The 19914-nt window shown below is 32.9% G+C and overlaps 4 protein-coding genes across 5 annotated transcripts; 1 reads left to right on the top strand and 3 right to left on the bottom strand.

Annotated features, from left to right (window-relative positions):
• Positions 1-2387: 2387 nt before the first annotated feature.
• LOC106294097 (two-component response regulator-like PRR1) lies at positions 2388-3510 on the bottom strand. Of its 2 annotated transcripts, none has more exons than XM_013729709.1 (4): positions 3176-3510; positions 2961-3092; positions 2672-2836; positions 2388-2577 (listed from the first exon to the last, which is right to left on the bottom strand). In XM_013729709.1, exons 1-4 carry the CDS (start codon positions 3497-3499, stop codon positions 2467-2469), a joined length of 732 nt encoding a protein of 243 aa, XP_013585163.1. In that variant the 5' UTR covers positions 3500-3510; the 3' UTR covers positions 2388-2466. The 2 variants fall into 2 exon arrangements, with proteins under 2 accessions (XP_013585163.1, XP_013585162.1); XM_013729708.1 differs by having other exon boundaries at positions 2388-2580.
• A 5796-nt stretch (positions 3511-9306) lies between these two features.
• LOC106294177 lies at positions 9307-9942 on the bottom strand. The gene is given in 2 exon segments (XM_013729767.1): positions 9307-9513; positions 9515-9942. Coding segments are annotated over 2 exon segments (534 nt in total). The 3' UTR covers positions 9307-9407.
• A 2645-nt stretch (positions 9943-12587) lies between these two features.
• On the top strand, positions 12588-13277 carry LOC106293555. The gene has a single exon (XM_013729235.1). The coding sequence runs from the start codon at positions 12637-12639 to the stop codon at positions 13246-13248; it is 612 nt and encodes a 203-aa protein (XP_013584689.1). The 5' UTR covers positions 12588-12636; the 3' UTR covers positions 13249-13277.
• A 1253-nt stretch (positions 13278-14530) lies between these two features.
• On the bottom strand, positions 14531-15863 carry LOC106292336 (nucleolar protein 56). Its single transcript, XM_013727932.1, is given in 6 exon segments — positions 14531-14556; positions 14915-14978; positions 14981-15117; positions 15203-15337; positions 15424-15601; positions 15688-15863. Coding segments are annotated over 6 exon segments (588 nt in total). The 5' UTR covers positions 15736-15863.
• Positions 15864-19914: the final 4051 nt, after the last annotated feature.

Here is a 19914-nt window from a genome sequence, read left to right on the forward strand (position 1 = left end):
TTTTCCTCGTAAAATACTCGTAAAGTTACATCCACTTTACGACGAAATATTTTTGTCGTTACGTTACGAGGAAATAACGATGACTTTAGTTTTTCACGTAAATTCGTCGTAAACTCGACGCAAATTTACGAGGATTGTTTTTCCTCGTTAATTTTCGTCGTTAACCATGTGTTTTCTTGTAGTGCTAACGGTAACACAGGCTTTATGAAATTTGGAAAATCCAACACCGAATCTTTGTAACATTTTTAGCGAAGTGGACAAATAAACGCATCACAGTATGTGAAGGCGCAATTCCTCCAAAATACAAATTACAATTCACAATTTAACCAACTATAGCGTTATTTCAAGCACTTAGTTGAGGTATTATAATAGCCTAGTTAAGTGCTTCATCAGCGTGAATACTTTTATAATTTGTACACTATGAGAATTCTTGTATCACTTGAATTTTAAAGAAAACGAATCAACTCCTATTGCCTTTTTCTGTTCAAGTTGACATATGTAAAAGACAAAAAAAAGTTTGAGATAGTGGGAATTCACTGAATTAACGAAATATGGGTAAACACTGATTATCTTAAAAGCCTTTTTTCAACAAAAAAAAACACTGATTATCTTTCTTGAAAAGTGACAAAATGGAAGATAACAATTAACGATTACTTGATGCGATTTTTATGTACACTTGGTTTTGACTTCAGCATCTACGATCGATTGAGTAATGTGTGTACCCAAGTCAAGAAGCAGAGTCAACTCACTTCAGTTACATCAACGTAAAATTTTCTATGATAAATCAAGATCGTAAGACTATGTATCCGTATTGAGAAGGTTTGCTACATACAGTAAAAATTCTATAAATTAATAATATTGGAAGTATGGTATTTTATTAATTTATAGAGTTATTAATTTACAAAATGTTTCTTTTTAGTTTTTTTTTCTATTTTTAAATATTTTATTTATAAAATAAAAAAAATTATTTTACCGTATATACATTAATTAAATTTTAAAAATTTGACTCTCATATTGTTTTATTATATTATTTTTTGTATATTTTTATGTTTAATAGAATTTAAATTTGGTTTTAGATATAAATTTACTAAATATTACCAAAATTTATTGAAATGTTAAGAAAAAATAGAAATAATTTCACTGTGAATATAAAACCAACAATATAATTTTTAGTTTGTACTTATATAAAATTTATATATAGATAGATTATTAATTTATGATTTTAGTGGAAACATATATTTACATAGGACGTACTAAAAACTTATTTTATTATTTTGTTGATTGTGTCATATTTTCAACCGGTTCAACTCGGGATCGAGAAAATTTACTAACTTATAGTGTATATTAATTTATCAAATATTAATTTATAAATTTTCTACTGTATGAAATGATCATGTTGAAAACTCTCTTGTTTAGATTTTCTTTACATTAATTGTATGACACTTTTTGTAACGCCACTTCATTAATTGTATGACTAATTACAAATCTTGAGAAATATTTCATAAGACTCGCACTCTAATATAAATATGAATAAAATAGCAAAATTGATTTAAGTCTCTCTGAGTAGAATAGTAGTATAAGATGTCGGGCCAACAAAAAATGAAAGAAATAACAAAAATATACACATATATTCGTCAAAGAAGAAAATAAAGGGGGACAAATTCAGAGAATATAATTTACAGAGTTTGAAGCCTTATTATATATGTTTGTTTCAAGAATTATATGTCTTAAAAAGTGATTGGAACTTGGTTCCGTATCATGTCTCTCCTCCACACACTCTCTCTATATCTACACTGACTATATAGACCCTATCAATCTGCTTTAATCGATCATTGCAAGAATTTTGTGTACAACTTCTTATCATGTTTCTGTGTTTTGTTATTAGACCAATTAATCCGCATTATTCTTTATATCCATTCATATATAAGCATGGAAAAGAAAGATAAGAAGGCCACAAGCTATGTAACGTTTCGTCATTCGTCTTATGATTAAAATTTACATCATATATTCCTTAATAAACATTTATTCCGTGAATCCTCTGGTTAATTAATCTTTTATCGACCTACCAATTTATTCGAATCGTAAAAAGTGTTGCTTGCCATAAACAATCTCAACAATCTTTTTAACCTCCCCAAAAGAATCTTTTCTTAGATTTACTGAAAAAGCTAATAGTCTATTTTTTTTCTTTTTTTTTTAATTACATAATAAATTAAGAAACGGGAATAACTTGCTCTTGTATTGAGATCGTTATTGGCTGAAATTATTCACACCAATGATGTGAAGTTCTTTTATTTATCTACTAGGCAGAATCTTCATGTTCATTAACCACATGACTAATTAAGTACATTATGATATAGATCTACATCAAATAACTAAGCTGCTTATAATTAAACTAAACTAATCGATCAAATTTTATAACTAGCGACATTAATTAATTGATTTGGAAGTAGGTAAATGATAGTAGGATCAGAAGCTCCATGTGCTTGGATTATGATCATCTCCAGGAGCGTCCAATTCACAAGGAAAAGAAATCATATTAGACATTGCTTCGTTAAGCCATCCATCATCGTTTTCCATCTGCTAAAAATTGTGATGCAATACTCTAATTAGTTCTACATTTGATTATGTAAATAATAAACTGCTCTGGAATAATAAAATGAATTTATAATACCTGGATTAGATAGTCGTCGGATCCAGAAAATATATCTTCTTCTTTTTCAGAATTGTTGTTGTGAGTTTTAGACATGTGAGATTGTTGTTCACATGTGTCATTGTTTCTAGCAAATCGTCCTCGAACACGAACACGCCGGTCAGCTAGGGTTTTACGGCATACATACTGCATATATATATTGTATTTTTAAATCTCAAGTTCTTATATATATATATCTCTAGTTCTTATACAATTCATAAACATAAAAAAGGAAATATAAATTTACTATAAGGAGTGTATATATACATACCTTGATGGTCTTATTGAAGTTGCGTTGGTTCTTCTTTTTCAAGTACCTCATGATTCTCTCTTTACGTTCTTCAACCGAATAGCGTCCCACTTTTGTGGTCTGCTCAGCTTGTATGCCTCCTTCACTAGATCCCTGCTTCATAAAAATAATTTCTTTGATGGTTTCTGGTAAACAATAATATCCATTTAAGATAATATTTGAACGTGCTTATATACCCAAGATTGCTCTCCAAAGGGCTTGATCTCTGGTGAAAAGCCGTAGTATTCTTGATCACCACCATGAAAATATTGTGTGGCATTGTTCACACCCATTTTCTGGTAATAATAGTTGTACTCCTGCATAGGAGCGTCAGAAGTTCCAAAAACTTGGGGATAAAATGTGGATTCTCGGATAGAAGATGCGTTGAAGGGGAGGTAACCGTCGTCATAGTAATTGGATAGAGCTGAGACGTCAGGACATGAAGAAGAGCCGTGAAACTGTGAAGAAGTGTTGCCGGAAAATGTGAAATCGGCGTAGAACTGAGGAAGAGATGATGCCATGAGAGAAACAAGTTTTGGGGTTGTTTTGAGGAAATGAGAGTGTGTGCAAGTGTGTATATATATAGAGGTGAGTTTGTGTCAGATGTTACAAGTTGTTCTTTTGTTGGGTTCGGGCAGCCTGACCGAACACACCAGACTTGCAGTTAGTTAGTGAGACTCTGCTCCAATGGTTAGAACCTATCATGGGTTATAATGTTTAATTTAATTGTAAATTTGTAATTTGTAAAGTTTAGAACTTCTTGTAATTTGTCATGTCCAATGGTAGAACTATTTTAAAATTCTTAAGAGAGAAAAAGACAACAAAGAAAGACACAAACACAAAAAGAACCAATAAAAAAAAAGACACCTTAGAAGTTCTTACCAATTCTAAAAACTCTATTTTTAGAACCTGGTGCTTAGCTTTTGTTTCTTTTTAATTTATTTTTTGGGCATTTTTTTAAGGGAAGATTACTAAAATAACACACATTTTATGAGTAATGACTAAAATAACATACTTTTTTTTTAATTACTAGACTATTTTTTATGCCCAGAATGTCCTTGTTTTCTTTGTTAACAAAAAAAAAATTCAAAAATTTTTTTTACAGAAAATAAATATTTTCGAAATATATAAATAAGTCTACTGTTAAAAATCTGTGACATTTAATGACAGTTTTATTAGTATTTGACAGATTAATATTTTTCAACAAACTTAGTGTGGCAGATTTTATATGGTTAGAGACTTTCTGAAAAAGTCTACCACACATTATGGTAGAATTAATTTTAATAGCAAATTTGTTTTTATTTGGCAGGTTTTTATAGCAGATTTTTGTCTTTTGATGGCAGCTTTATAATATTTCGAAGACTTTCATAATCGCACACATATTTTTCTCACATACTTTTTATAATTTGGTAGATTTTCATGTTCATGAGATCGCAGACTTATATGTTATGTATGCTAAGTTGCAGACTTATAAACTAACAAAACTAACTTTTATGTGATAGCAGACTTTAACATACGTTATGACAGACTTTAAAGGAGTTATATGTTGTAGCAGACTTATTCGCGAAAATCGGTTTACTAATTAGATTTAGACCAATTCTGGGTTAATAATTAAACTAAAAAATTCGACCACTAACCGGAACAGTTATGAAAACCTAGGTTTAGCCGTAGTCAGTTCTTTCTTCTCCAAGTTACGATGTCTTGTTTTTGACAATAGATTCTTTCACGTTAATCCCAAGCAATTCAATGATGGATGTTATAGTTGTTTGTGGCCAGTGGTTATTCGAGAAGGATAAATGGATGTTTCACATTTCGTTAAAAACCTCCATTGCGGGTGTTCTTACACTCTTTTCATGCTGTCAAAGCCTCTTTCTGTTCTTCATTTTCTTACCTTGCTCATCTTGATTATTACCAGCTCATTCTTCCTTTTTGTTATGTTTTAACTGTTTCTATTTTCGTATTTTTCACCTTTCTTTCTAAATTCATCGGCCTATCTTTTTGCTTAGTTAAGTTATATATCTCCCTTTTATATAATCCGTTACTAGTTAACAGTATAACATATTCTTTATGAATTTCCACATATTATAAACGACAAATGCTTCTTTAAAAAAAAATGTAATAGGTTGTGTTACTGTTATTGTTTCATATGAATTTATCTATTGAGATGTACATTCTTTTGATATAATTTTTCCAGATGCTTATTCGGTTCGCAGGTGTGACACAGATTGGTAATGGTGCAACTATAAAAGTCTATAATGTCATCTGAATTATAAACTAATGATAAAGTAAATAAATATAAAATATGTAGAATTGTGAAACGTTTGATAATGGAGCACAGCCGACTACTAGTTATCTAATTCAAGCCACACCATTTGTCTGTCAGCTGCCAATGTTCTTGTCTCGTCATCCCTTATATAATAAAACGCAAGTCGCTTCGCGAATGAAAAAATGACATGTGAAAAAAAAATTAAAATAATTAAAAAAAATTGACATGTGTAAAATATTTTAAAAACAATAACGATTTAAAAAACAAATGTAAAAACAGAAAATTTTAAACGCATAAAACATGTTTAGTCTATTAACTTATTTCCTTTTATTTGTTTTATATATAAAATAAAAATTTCCAATATATTCACACGACACCCATGATCCCACTACTTTGAAACCACTACTTTTTTTTTTAGATAATTGTCATATATTAGTTCCATTTCTACTTGCAATCAGAAATAGTAAATTCTTAAATCTCTTGCAATGGCTCCATTGATCTCTCTAAAGTTTCAACTTCAAATGACGAAATAATTTACAGTTCAAGATCCAAATCCAAATTGTTTCTGGTCCAACATTTGCGTAATAGTTTTCAAAAGCATTTTGTCTTTTAACGAAATGAGAAAAAGACGAACATCAATATGCTATGGAATGATACTGATGTTGGATGATAAAGCTTTCAAGTTCATGCAAGTGAAAACTAAAAAAATGCTTAAACTCTTTATGCTCAAATATCTTTTTGATTAATCATTTTCTCTTCTAACCTATTTATAACTTTCTTATTTTTTTTCATGTACTTCTAGACATTGGCCAAAACTACATACTGTATGTGAAAAAGGTAAAGGTAAATAAAATATGTCAACAATGTATTTAAAATGACTAATCAATTCTCAATTTATTGGAATATGTTTATTTGTTGTCGTGGTGATAGTTCACGAAAAGATTAATATGGTCTCAATTTAGAACACATGTACACAGCGTCTCAGAACTTGAGAAGCACCACAAGAAGAAAAGAAAAAAAAAAGACGGAAAACATGGAGATACTTAGAAGGCAACAAATGAAATCAAAAGAAAGATTCATGTCTACTATCTAAATCGAGACCTAACACTACGGTAAATTTTCCTTTCTCTTTATTTGTGTGTTTATAATTATATAGAAAATGCAGTGAAATTATTTTGTTTACTTTAAGATCAAAAAAATATACTTCTACGTTTATAATTTTTATTTGTAGATTCTGTTAGAAACAAAAATGACTGAACAAGTATAACAATGCAAATGAACTTAAAAGAATATGATGGAGGAAAACAAATATTATTTTTTTAAAAGCAATAGGGAAAGACTACAATAAATATAAATGTTAATTATCTACAAAATTAAAGTTTGTGCTCTAATAAAACTTATGCAAGAAATATGTTTCCCTCAATCTGATTTTTCATATGTAATAATCTTTTTTGAGTTAAAAATGGAAATATGTAACGGAAAATATGTAACGTTCATCTTGTGTCTATACTTGACTATTATGGAATATAAAAAGCAAAATTTTATTCTTTTATTTAAAGTTTTATCAATAAATATAACCTTGAAAATAATATTTATTTACATTGTAAATTATAACCTAGATTATAAAAATAATGTCCGTGCTAAGCACGGGAGATAATACTAGTTTTTTATAAAACAGAAAAATAATTTAAAAACTGAGAATATATTTTTTTCGTGTTATTGCAAATGGCCGTACGAAAACTCACACGCTATGAAAACTACGTAAAGGGAAACCCTACCCGTAGCCCCAGAATCTTTAGCACATGTTCTAAAATTTTGCACCATTTATTATTATTATTAATTACATGGGTTACAGAATTATAATGTTATTGCAGAACAACTATGCATGCTTAGTTATTTCAGTTGATAGACTCTGGTTACAGAGTTCTAGTGCTATTGTATAACAACCAGGCATGCTCCTATTTCTTGATTATGCATGCAAGTTTTGATATCTAAACTCCAGTGGAGAATATTTTATTTTACCAGTCTCAAAACCCAAAATGGTTACCATATTATGATCCTTCAAAGCCTGTAATCAATCATCATCCTACTACCATGCACGAGTTGTTTTTGAAGATAAGAACAAAAAATTGAGATTATGGCAAAAATTAAATTAGGCTAGTGGAGAGATGCATATGAGATCATAAGCATAGTTATTAAGTACGGAGGACCGCCTCCAAACATGTTCAGTGAGATAGGAGATTCGAAGAAAGATGATGGATGGGTCATGACATGACTGAATATGCATTCAAAGATTAAAGTTAGACATTTTTTTCCTTTATCTTGTTTTCTTTGAAGTTGTACTACTTCACAATATTAGATTCTCTTTACATGATCTTCTTAATTTCAAACTCGTCCCATGGAATAGACAATGAAATATTTTATGAGAAAAAGATCTTCCAAATATTTCAAACTACATTATATATAAGATGTCAGTTATTTTTTACGGCATATAAGATGTCAGTTATACGTCATCTTTTTTAATAAAATCAACTGAAGAATTAGGATATTAAGTTATTAACATTAACAAATTGTTTTAGCATACATATGTATAGGAATAAAATATGATATACTTGAAAATTATCAACTATCCTCCGATCATATTTGTTGATTCCATTATGCCCTAAAAACTCAGCAATCTTAAGAAATAGTTAATTATCAATATCTGAAATTCTGCGTCGTCCGTTTTTTCTTCAAAGTACCTATACTTTTTTTCTAAATTGTATATATTTTGTGTTTTGTGTTGGCTATTCGTTCAAAGTCCAAACTCAAAAAGTTGTTCTCGGAAATCTTGCTTTCATGTGTTCTGTTAAGATAAAGCGAAACTGATATATATCATAGTTCGATCTTTGTTTATAATCTGAAAAGATTCTAACTTTAACTATCGTACACCGATGTGTTCCAAAAAAAATATCCTACACTGAAAAGAATTAAGCATTCATTTTTTCCTCCAAAATAAGGCTGATCTATAGAGTAAATCTTGAAAAGTATAGTAAAACAGTCACAAGATCAGATTATTTATATATGTGCATTGTTGTCTAAACATAATAAAGAAGGTTTTTAAGGGAAATCTGAGAAAGAAAAATGAAAGAATTAAATGAAATAAAAAGAGAAAAAGGAAAGCTTAAACTGAAATTGTGCAAGTTGTGTTTGGCTATTGTTGTTGGTGCATGTTGCTTGAGAAGGGAATCTCCGATATGTAGCTGTTCCCTTGAAGAACAAAAAAAGAAAGCATGAAATTTTTGGGTTTCATTTTACATAAAATTCAATCTACTTTTGAAGAGAATTCTTGTCAGAGATGCATTTTCTATTGTCTATGCTGCCAGAAAAATTTAAAAAAAAAAAAAAAAAAAAAAAAGCAAAAGAAAGTTGGTAGCTAAATCTTGTGTTAAAAGATATGTCCTGATTTTATTCTACATCTTACCGGGTTCGAGTTGCCGCTCAAACATTATCTTTCTCTATTCATAGAAAATAGATTACCAAGTTTCTGTTCATTTCTTATAGTATCTAAAAGAAGTTTAGCCACAAATAGAAAAAAATTAAAAAAAAAAAAAAAAAAAAAAAAAAGCAAAAGAAAGTTGGTAGCTAAATCTTGTGTTAAAAGATATGTCCTGATTTTATTCTACATCTTACCGGGTTCGAGTTGCCGCTCAAACATTATCTTTCTCTATTCATAGAAAATAGATTACCAAGTTTCTGTTCATTTCTTATAGTATCTAAAAGAAGTTTAGCCACAAATAGAGAGATCAACGAAGAAGAGGGAATATGTTTGTTATTTGGTTCTTGGAACTAAAAAAAAAAGTTATAGCAGCTTTTAGTTTGAATCAGGTTAGCGACATGATCATGAAACATATCAATAACAATCCATACTGTGTGATATGATAAATTCACAAGAGTGCAAAGATATGGCAATGATTAAGATCATAGAGTGATATGAACAGAGATGTTTAGCAAAAAAAAAAAAGAAGTTTTTCACCATTTTTCATTCAACCTTGAAATGATTGAGACGAAGAAGAAGCAAACTTGGATTTAAACTTGAGAAGCTAGACACAGTTAAATAGTCATTGATAATGCTAGGTAAGATAAGACCATATGACTTTTTGAGAAATTAGGTAATAAAGTCACTAGAAGCGATCAATGATCCTGAGCGGAGCTTGAGTCAACGCCAAGTAAACCTCTGTATGGTAACGGAAACTCGAGGGCAAATTAAAATTCAGTGTCACCACAGGCACGGCACGAGACCGGAGGAGCCTCCACCGTCATGCTGACGTCATACGCAGCCTTGTCGTAATCTCCTGCTATTAACTGAGCGTCTACCTTTCCCACGCCACGCTTTGCCGTCGCGTAACCCAAACCACACTGTTTCAACGCGGATGCAGCCTTGGGACTCCGGCGGTGCTTCCAGGCCAAAGCGGAAGTGTTGTTGGTGAGGGTGATGAGGTGAGAGTTGACGCATCTGAGGATGATGCGAGCCAGTTCGACTTGGTCGCCTTTTGGAGCAGTTGGGTCTGCTCTCAGAGAGCGAAGACACAAGGTGAGGTTGTCGGAGTTGTGGCATAGTTGCATCATTAGCTCTTCGTTAGCTCTGGAGATAACCAATATGGTAACAAGTGTGGTGAGGAGAAGAAGCTTTGCTATAATAGAAGAAGACTCCTCCATCTTTAGTTTCTTGATATATTACTACTCTTTTTTCACTTTTTTGGTAAATGTTAACTACCGTTTGTCTATGGTCTCGCCATCATTATCCGTGGAACACCTTTTAGGTTTCTTAATTTTTATTTTTTTTTTCTGATTTAAAAAAAATATTAAAAAAGAAACAATTGCGGGCCGTCATGTTTCAGCGGAGCCCGCAAACAGTACAAGAAACACACCAAGATCGGTCACTAATCAATTACCTCTGTGACCGGATTTTTTGTTTTTCTTTGGGATCCATACTATATTTTATTTTATTTTTTGTTAAGGATTCTTTTTATATCTCCCCGATAATTGTGGTCTTACGTCCTTAAGTACGTACTATTATAAATTTGTAACGTTCGTAAGTTAAAAGTATACATTTTCGATAATCACATTGGGTGCATTATGTTTGTTGGTGACATGTGTTGAAAGCGTTACGAGCTTGGTAATAACTTAAGCTCAACAAAACGCGAGTGGTACTTTTCAAAAGAAAAAAAAAACGCGAGTGGTATGTTGTGTTCTTTTCAAAATGGTTAAAGCTGCAACTGAAATGCTATTTCGTGGAATAAAATCATTTGGAATGCATCATTTCATTAAATTTCATAAAATATTTACCAGTTACAAAAATTTGGTAAAATCTATTTCTTTTATTCATGATTATAAAACGTACTGATGTATGATATTCACCATACCATTAACAATTTCAATTTTTATTTCATTTTATTTATCATTCCATATCTTTCTATTCTACAAATAACCATTCTTCTTATTCAGTTAAATCCTTACAAGAATAACCAGTTTTTTGTCCGGACAAGGTAGTCCAAGTGGCAGGACGGGCCTCTGGTGGCAACCATCATCCGGGTTCGATTCCCTCCTCATGCGGAAACTACCCTGCCTCTTCTGGACACCAAAGCGGTACTGGGTTCGATCCAGCCCAGGTAAAGCTCTTCCGGGTGAAGTGGACCGCTGCCTGACGGGGCCCAGGGGAATGACCCGCGAAGCGGGGAACCCCTGGATTATCAAAAAAAAAAAAATAACCAGTTTTTTTTTTTTACATCACAAGAATAACCAGTTACAGATGTTTACTATAAAAATGAACTCTTGTCTATAATTGGCTATTTTATGTACATGCTTAAAAATAATAGGGGAAAATCGCATTTTAAACACCGAGAGTGTCACTTTCTAACACTTTAAACACTGAAGTTTTTTGACTAGCACTTTAAATATTCAAAGTGACATTTTTATCATAATAAACCTCCAACGACGTTTTCCTGTTCATAGGCGACCGGCACTGTTCATTTTACAGGTTAAAATGATGACGTGTCGGTTTCTTTTCTTTTAAAAAAAAATATACGTAAAAATACAGAAAAATTCGAATGAAATTGAAAAAAATTATAAAAAAATCAAAACAAAATTAAAAAAAGTTCAAAAAAAATTCAAAAAACTTAAAAATTAAAATTTCAAACTTAAAAAAATAAAATATTAAAAATTCAAAAAATTCAAAAATAAGATCTAAAATTAAAATATCAAATTTAAAAACTAAAATAAAATTTAAAAAATTCTAATAATTCTAAAATAAGATCTAAAATATTAAAAAATATATAATTTGAATTTTTATTTATTTATTTGTATTTATATATTTAGAGCATAAGAATCTTTTGCATCTTTAATGAAAAAATTTTGGTCATTTTCTTTATAGAAAATCTTTTTGGAACAAAACTCAAAATAATCTATTTGAGAGAATTATTTGCCCTGCATGTGGTCACAATCAATTAACATGGGGTGAAATAGGCGGCCCCCCGAGATGCTTTATGCGAAGTGTACTTAGGCGCTAGTCGGGCTATGTAAGGTGTCTGGATATCCTGATTATGAAAAAAAAAAATTTTGATGGTAGCAAGTTTTGATATATTGTTTTTGATGGTGACAAGTTTTGATATCATCATAAGTGACAGTTACTTTCATTGGATGAAATTTTAAAATAAATATAATTTTTTGGTTAAATATTTACAATTTTAATTTTTAAGTTTGAAGTTTTAATTTTAGATCTTATTTTAAAATTTATTTTCTTTCTTAAATTTGACATTTTAATTTAGATCTTATTTTTGAATTTTAAGAATTTTTAATATTTTATTTTATTTTTAAGTTTGAAATTTCAATTTTTATGTTTTTTGAATTTTTAGATTGTTTTAATTTTGTTTTGAATTTTTACAATTTTTTCCAATTTCATTCGAATTTTTCTGTATTTTTTATAAACAAAAACCGACACGTCATCATTTTGACCTGTAAAATGAACAGTATCGGTCGTCTATGAACATGAAAACGTCTTTGGAGGTTTATTATGATAAAAATGTCACTTTGAAGATTTAAAGTACTAGTGAAATAACTTTGGTGTTTAAATTGATAGAAAGTGACACTTCCGGTGTTTAAAATGCGATTTTCCCTAAATAATAGTGTTTATGGGCCATATATGGGTCTAATATTTCATGGGCCAACGGAGCTGAGCCGTGTTTTTTGGTTGATGACCGTTAGGCTCAAAGGAGAAATACGTAAATTAACATAAAAGTAGCCGTTGCCAACCAAAGAAAGAGAGCCGTAAGTTTCGCCGCTTTATTAAAAGCCACAACTTCAACGCTCCTCTCTCCATCTCTCTCTGCTTTCCTCATTCGTATTGCTGCTTCCATGGCTTCAGATCAGAGCACGAACCCACCAATCATGGAGTCAAATCCGAGACACCCTCTTCACCAAATCGCCGACACGCCAACACACAAGCTTCTCCTGAAACAATGGCTTAAAGAAGAAGAGCTCATCCTCAACCGCGTCTCACACAAAGAGTCTCAGATCGATTCCGTTCGACGAGAGATCACTCAGCTCTACATCTTCTTCTTCCTCTTCCACTCAATCTCTCTGCTTCTCCTCTTCCACGCTTCCTCTGCTTCCGCTTCTTCATCCGCTTGTAAGAGATCATGGATCCCATCTCTCTGCGCTCTCGTGTCTTCCCTCGGGATCATTTGGGCCGTACGGTACAAGTCTGAAGTGGAGTCGCATCTCGAGAAGTTGTTGGAGAGGGAGAAAGAAGATGCGAAGCTGCTTCGTAAGTGCGTTGAAGAGCTGAAGAAGAAAGGGGTCGAGTTTGATTTGCTCAAGGAAGTGGATGCTCTGCGCAGGGCGAAGAGCTTGAGGGTTGAGTCCAAGGCCGTGAGGAAATGGTCTGCGAGGGACTTTGTGACTCTCTTCTTCTTCTCTGTTTCGTGTTTGGTTCTTGCAATGATTAGACTCATTCTCTGTGACTAGATTGTGTTATGAATCTTTGTTCTCTTGCTTTTTTTCAATTTTTTGTTATACTTTTACTTTTTGATTCAGCAGAATTCTCTTGTTTCTGCAATTTTTTTTGTACTTTTTAGATAATAATTTTTTTTCTTTATATAACTCAAATCAAAATTAAATTATCCACAAGAAACACTAATTTTTGTTATGCTTAATTAATATAAGAAGAAAAATATGTTTGATCCTCTTAGTTGTAGATTCAGTATGAGAGAATCTGATGATGGTTTCTGTTTTTCAAGCAAAAACATAGAACCAGAAACCTTTCAAGATATCCAACAAAATTTGGTAATTTTATTGATCTCAAATATAAAACTGATCTTTCCTGGAATTTGAATTTGCTTAATGCATATATTCATCAGGACGATGCCAGTATTATACGGAGTCTGCCCATCAGTCGACATCCAAAACAAGATTCATATGGATGACATTTTACTGATCATGGTCGGTATACGGTTAAATCAAGACATAGGGTGGAAAAACTTTATCCTGATTTGGGATCTCAACAAGGCTTTTTTGGTCCGGATACAAAATCTTTACTAGCCTATTCATGGAAATTACAATGTTCACCAAAATTGCAACATTTTGTATGACAGATTATCTCAGGTAGCTTACCAGTTACAAAAAATTTACGATCTCGTGGTATCAAATATGACATGCAATGTTAGATATGCGGAGCCGAAGAAGAATCAATTAATCATGTTCTCTTTAAATGTCTTCCAGCGTTTCAGATTTGGGCGATTTCAAATATTCCATCTCATCCAGGGATTTTCCCTACTCTATCAGTGTTTACTAATATGGATTATCTTTTCTGGAGACTTCCAAAAGGACATGATTTACACTTTTTTCCATGGATATTGTGGTATATTTGGAAAAATCGTAATGATAAGAATTTTAAAAATAAAAATGGAGATCCACCAGATATTCTAAGAAAAGCAGAGATCGAAAGTGCTCTGTGGACTGAAGCTCAAATTAAGGAACCCTCAACACGAGTTTTTTCGGAATTGCCAGAAAATCAAATTTTACATGGTACCAATTGGTGTTATATTGACGGAGCATGGAAAGAACAAGATATTTTTACAGGACAAGGATGATTTTATAGGAATGAAGGATCTACTGATACTATGATGGGAGCCATAAACATCCGCAGGAGTCTATCACCTTTACATGTCGAATGTGAAGCGATGATTTGAGCAATAGAGTCCATGAAGACCCTTCATATCTCAGAGGTGGTGTTTGCAACTGACTGTTCTCAACTGGTGAATATGGTGTCTACACCTACAGAGTGGCCAGCATTCACTACACATATGGAAGAATTCTTGCGCTGTAAGGAATTTTTTCAAACTTTCTCTCTCCAACATATCCAAAGGGCAAAAAACATAATGGCGGATAAGCTGGCACGTGGTGCTTGGAATCTGTCTTCTGCTATGGTTTATGTTGATTCAATTTCCTCGAGGTGGCCAACGGATTTGGAATCTGCTTAGATTACTAGTATTTTGTTATAAAAAAAAAATATAAAAGTGAACTTTTCATTTAAGAGATTCAATACTATAAAATCTGATATGGTTAATTCAATTTGTTATTAAATTAAATAAAAGCTTGGCATGTGGGAAAATAACTACTACATTACGGAAACCTGTCTTGGTATATTCTTCACCTTGTGACTTAGTTTTCTTCTTCTTTTTCTTCTGTGACTTGTCAATTCCTCTTCTACTGTTTTGCTTTTCTTCTTCTTCGTTGATTTCTCCCCATCTTCTCCCTCATCCTTTTCCTCTGTCTTTCTCTTATCTTTCTTCTTGTTCTTCTCTGAGGCCTCCACTGCTATTGCTTCTCCCTCATCTACAAAGAGAGAACACACACCCATCAAACAAACAGTTTAACACCAAAACATGTGTGAGAGAGAGAGAGAGGTGTATATAATAACCTTTCTTCTCAAGACTTTCCAGCACTTCTTTCATTACATCCACATTCTTACGTGGGGCAACACCTTTGTCATAAAACTCTAGTCGCTCCTCCACTTGTTCCCTAAGTTTCTCACCAAAAGCTGTAGTGCTGCTATCTGTGCATAAGAGACCACCATTGTTTAACAGTTAAACAGCACATCATCATCTCACACTATAACAAGTTAATTATTCAGGACATTACCAGCGAAACAATCAATCCGGGAAGCAACCGAGCACTTGTTTGCTAGGTAACGAGCAATACGTCCCTTGTTTTTAGCAGATGCACGGCCAATGAATGAAGAGTGGAATATCAGACCATACTTGGGTGTGTTTCCACGTGTCTTCAACGCCCTGAAAAGTGCTTTCTCAGCACCAAGAATCTGGAGAGTTGAAGATGGACACTTCGCAAGATTAGTCAAACTTCCCGCATGATTTTAACAGAGCAAGGCTTCATTAGATTATTTACCCATAGATGCTTTGCCAGCTTCAACGACCTCTTTAGCCTTATCTTCATCTCCAAGGATATCAGTAAGCATAGGGATGTGCTCTTCAGACAACTTTGACTTGTCTTCAATAACCTTTGAAACTCGGGCGTAAAGGTAGTTGTCGTTGACTATCTTTCGGTAGATTAACTCAAAAAAGTCCATACCTTTAGGTCTTTGATGAACCTATCAAAATGCTGGCCCACACCTCTAAGAAGCTCATGAACGAACTCATTGCTCTGGCAAGGAATCTTCGTGGCTTCAAAGATGCAAGAACCGATCTTTGACCAAAACAGAGCAAGCTTATTGGGAGACAAAAGCTTCTCAGCTCTTTACTCATATACCCTAAATACAATGCTTTGTTATAAGGCAATTACCAAAACAGAGCATGCAGTAAGAAGTGTAAACTTTGTTTCAAGCAAAACCAAAACAGAGCAAGCTTGCTGACAGACGAAGTAAGACTGGTGGAAGAAGATAACAGGGGAAAGAGTTCTACTTTAGTGAAGGGTTACCTTCAGATACACGGCGTTGATTTGGTTGAGAGCAGACTCAGATGGGTGGAAACTGGAAAGCAGTGAGCTGGACGACCCGACCGAACCGACTTAGATCCGAAACATACTCTGAGAGAGCAAGAGGTTGACTTTTCCCTCGTATTAACTCCTTGGGCCTTAGCCCATTAGATTATTGTGTGAGGCACGAAATAAGTGAAAGCTTTTTTTAATTATCTATGAAGCTTTTTAAGCCAATTATACTCTTGCAGCTTTTGTAACCTGGACTAAACTTTTCTTTTCTAAATATTTTATTCTGGAAGCCTCATCCATTGAGTTGAGAGAATCGCTACTTGAGCCTCATCGGTATCCAGAGTTGAAGTCACTTATAGAACGCATACTGCTTCTCTTCTCTAGACTAGACTCTTGGTCACTCGTACATGTCCAGGGATCGAAAAACAGAGTGTCTACTGCTATTGCTGAGAGTGTTATAGCTAACTTCCGCACCCAATCATATGTTGCTACTGAAGGCCATAGTTGGCTATCGCATACCATCTCTCCGAAGCACAAGCTGTGTGATTAAGCTATATGTGCTGTTGGGAGATTTTACTTATCACGAGTACACATCTCTGTGGATTTTCTCCTCTGTCTCTGTTATTGGTACCTACTGGTATCTGTGTTTTGTCTTTCTTTATCATATGTACTTCTATACGTTGCCTTTTTAGGCTTTGCTATTGAAACATTCAGTGTTAAAAAAAAAAAAAAACTTTTCTTTTCTGAGGTGCAACGTTCTCACTTCCTCTTATGATCTATGGCTCTTTTTTGGTTTAGTTAAGGTTGGGTTTTTATTTGAAAAATGGGCCTGAATACATTTTCTTTTTTTTGTCAACATACTTTTCATTAAGCCTTTTGGCTAAACATGAGTACAATATTTAATTAGACTTAAAGTCAACACGTGAACAATCTGAAAATAGAGCATACAATCTAACGAACACGTGTAAGCAGATCCCCATATGTTGGCATTACGTGGCTGGATACTAGGACGCATGTTAGACACCTGTTGATTCCCCCAACCTTGGCTCCACCACCGAAGAGGAGTAGCTCGCCGGTGAAGCTCTCCATCAGAACCTCTGCAAGACTTCAAGTCAACTAAAGCTTGTACTCACTTGGAAGACGCCTTTCACTCAAGCCGAGACAAATTGATCAGAGGGACCTTGATTCACCGTTAATTAAACACATAGGAAGTTCAAGTCGGGATGAAAGGAGACTCTTTGTTGGACCGTTGTCAAACGCCAACTCTGCTGAATCTTCTTCATAGAGACTTATAAATCCATCAAACTCACTCTTCTTCCAGTCCAAGATGCTTCACTTCGACGCCATAGAACACGGCTGATATATCATGTGAAGTCTGATTCTTTTAGGAAGAGATAAAGTTGAAACGATGAAAAAAGATATCAGATCAATAGCCATCGGAATTGAAATGAAGATCAGTGAAAGGGGTGATATGAAACCCGAACAAGTCGGTAAAACAAAAGTCGCCTAACGAAAGGGTAATCCGCTAACCGGAAGTTTATTTCGATCTAAAGATCGATTATATGATACAAAGGTATCAAAAAACAAAATAGAAACAGAGATGGCGACCGACGGCGAGATGCACGCCGGCCACCGGAACGGTTTTCACTTTGAAAGAGCTGAAAAATGGGCCTGAATACATATTGTTAAACTTTACATTTTTAAATAATAAACCCAAAAATAAATCAAAGAACAACAAAAAAGACACGATGGAAAAAGTAAACGATGAGTGATCCAACTTTAATCAAAAACACGAGTACACGACCGACCAATTAAGAATAGTAATGCTTAGTCATAGAAATGATGTAAAGGAGGGTGATGAGTCAGGAAAACGTCATTTCGATTACCAAAAAGTTTGAAAAAAAAAAACATAAAGACAAAGGTGGAGCCAAGGGGCAAAAGAGTGAGGTCACTGTACCCTAGAAGTTACGGCCAATGTGGGCACCCTCCACTTTGAAATTGAATCATCTATCTATGGACCACAATTTGAAAAATATTGCATTTCTATTTTCTTATTCCGTACTTGTCGCTCTCTCTATCTCAATAAGAAATTTTAAGCATATAACACGATAGTGTAGGAGCGAGGGTGTCGTGTGGCTGTCCTGCGTACGGCTGTACGCTTGGAGCTTGTCGTCTCTTTAAGTTTGGAGTCAAACATATTAAAGTTCTCGATAGTTATGTTCGTGGAAAATCTATTAGCCATTGCTCTTCCAGCAGATTTTTTTTTTCCCGGGTCTTGTTTCACCTAACCAATCAATTTATATTCAATGCGTAGATATAGAGGAATGAATAAAATGATCTGCTTTCTACAACTACTTCAAGAAGACTATTAATTACTACTCCATGCTAGAACTTTCTATGTCTGTAAATGACTACATATCCATCGATTTTATTTCTACAGAATCGTCTTCTTCGATTTTTTCAACATGTGTGTAAGTCTTTGTCGTTCAACGAAAGCATTTTTTTTCTAAGATCTATTGAAATAAATGGTTGTTAATAAAAGCTGAAATGTATACGCTAGCATATATTTTCAGCTAACTGGAAACTCTATATTTACTTGTAAACAAAACAAATTCATTTGAGAATTTTGGTAAGTAAGTTATGATACTAACTTACTAAGTGAAATTTATCAATTGAATTCGACTGAGGTATTGATGAATCTACTCACCTGTCAATTGAAATTCTATTAAAATTTTGCAAGTACAAATTAGCAGTCAAGAGTCTGACCAGTTTGATGACTAAAGAAAGTGGAGTATACGATGGTTTTCGCATTATTATTACCAAAGCGTATAGGATGATTTTTATTATATATTTTTAGCCGACAATTGATGACTAACGAAACAATAATTTTTAGATCATAAAAAGAGAAAACATAGAAATATATATATTTTGAGTGAAAATAAAGACCAACAAATTTTTAAGAAAAAAATAAAAGAAGAAAGAAACTAGAAACAAACGGCTTGTATCCTTTTCAAAAAAAAAAAAAAACAAACGGCTTGTAGTAAATAATTTTATTGATCCACTTCTAATGGTTTTATTTACATTACTGAACTATATCTTATAAAGATTAATGCATCGAAGTTTTATTTGCAAGATATTTATAATTTTAAATTTTAATCTGCATAAATAACAATAAATTGAACTATATAGAAATCAAATCTCAAACCTCTCTGAAAGAAAATCACAAACCTCTTGCTACAAAATTATTACAGTAATAACTTTTCAGTCAAACTAGTGCAATAAGGTAACTTCCATGACGCACACTTGTCATTCTTTAATCTAAATCTATTCACATTAAATTAAATTTTGAAGACTAGTCACGTTGGTTTGTACGGTATGACACGAAAAAAAAGTTGGAGTGAGTTAGGTTAATATGTACGACTGCACCGTACGGATATTTATTCATTCTATTTATATAATCCCAAATGGGTTCCCACAAAACTCCTTTCACGTGACGCCATTCCTCTTATCCTATCTACCAATTGATTCAAATATTCAATGCTCTTTACGATTTCGACTATATGCTTATCATTATAGTAACATTGGCCGCGTCTGTATTTGATTTATTTAAACGCATAAATCAAATCTGAAAGGGAAAACTAGTTTTGGCATATAACCAAGTAATGTAGTTGATTACATTTGGAGAGAGCG

This window comes from Brassica oleracea, chromosome C5 (genome assembly GCF_000695525.1).
Source record: "Brassica oleracea var. oleracea cultivar TO1000 chromosome C5, BOL, whole genome shotgun sequence".
NCBI classification, from domain to species: Eukaryota; Viridiplantae; Streptophyta; class Magnoliopsida; order Brassicales; family Brassicaceae; genus Brassica; species Brassica oleracea.

Coding starts and splice junctions, on each gene's coding strand:
- LOC106294097 (XM_013729708.1), bottom strand. CDS start 3,499: ATGGCATCATCTCTTCCTCAGTTCTACGCCGATTTCACATTTTCCGGC. Junction 2,837..2,960: donor ACTTCAATAAGACCATCAAG/GTATGTATATAT, acceptor ATATATATGCAG/TATGTATGCCGTAAAACCCT. Junction 2,581..2,671: donor CCGACGACTATCTAATCCAG/GTATTATAAATT, acceptor CACAATTTTTAG/CAGATGGAAAACGATGATGG.
- LOC106293555 (XM_013729235.1), top strand. CDS start 12,637: ATGGCTTCAGATCAGAGCACGAACCCACCAATCATGGAGTCAAATCCG.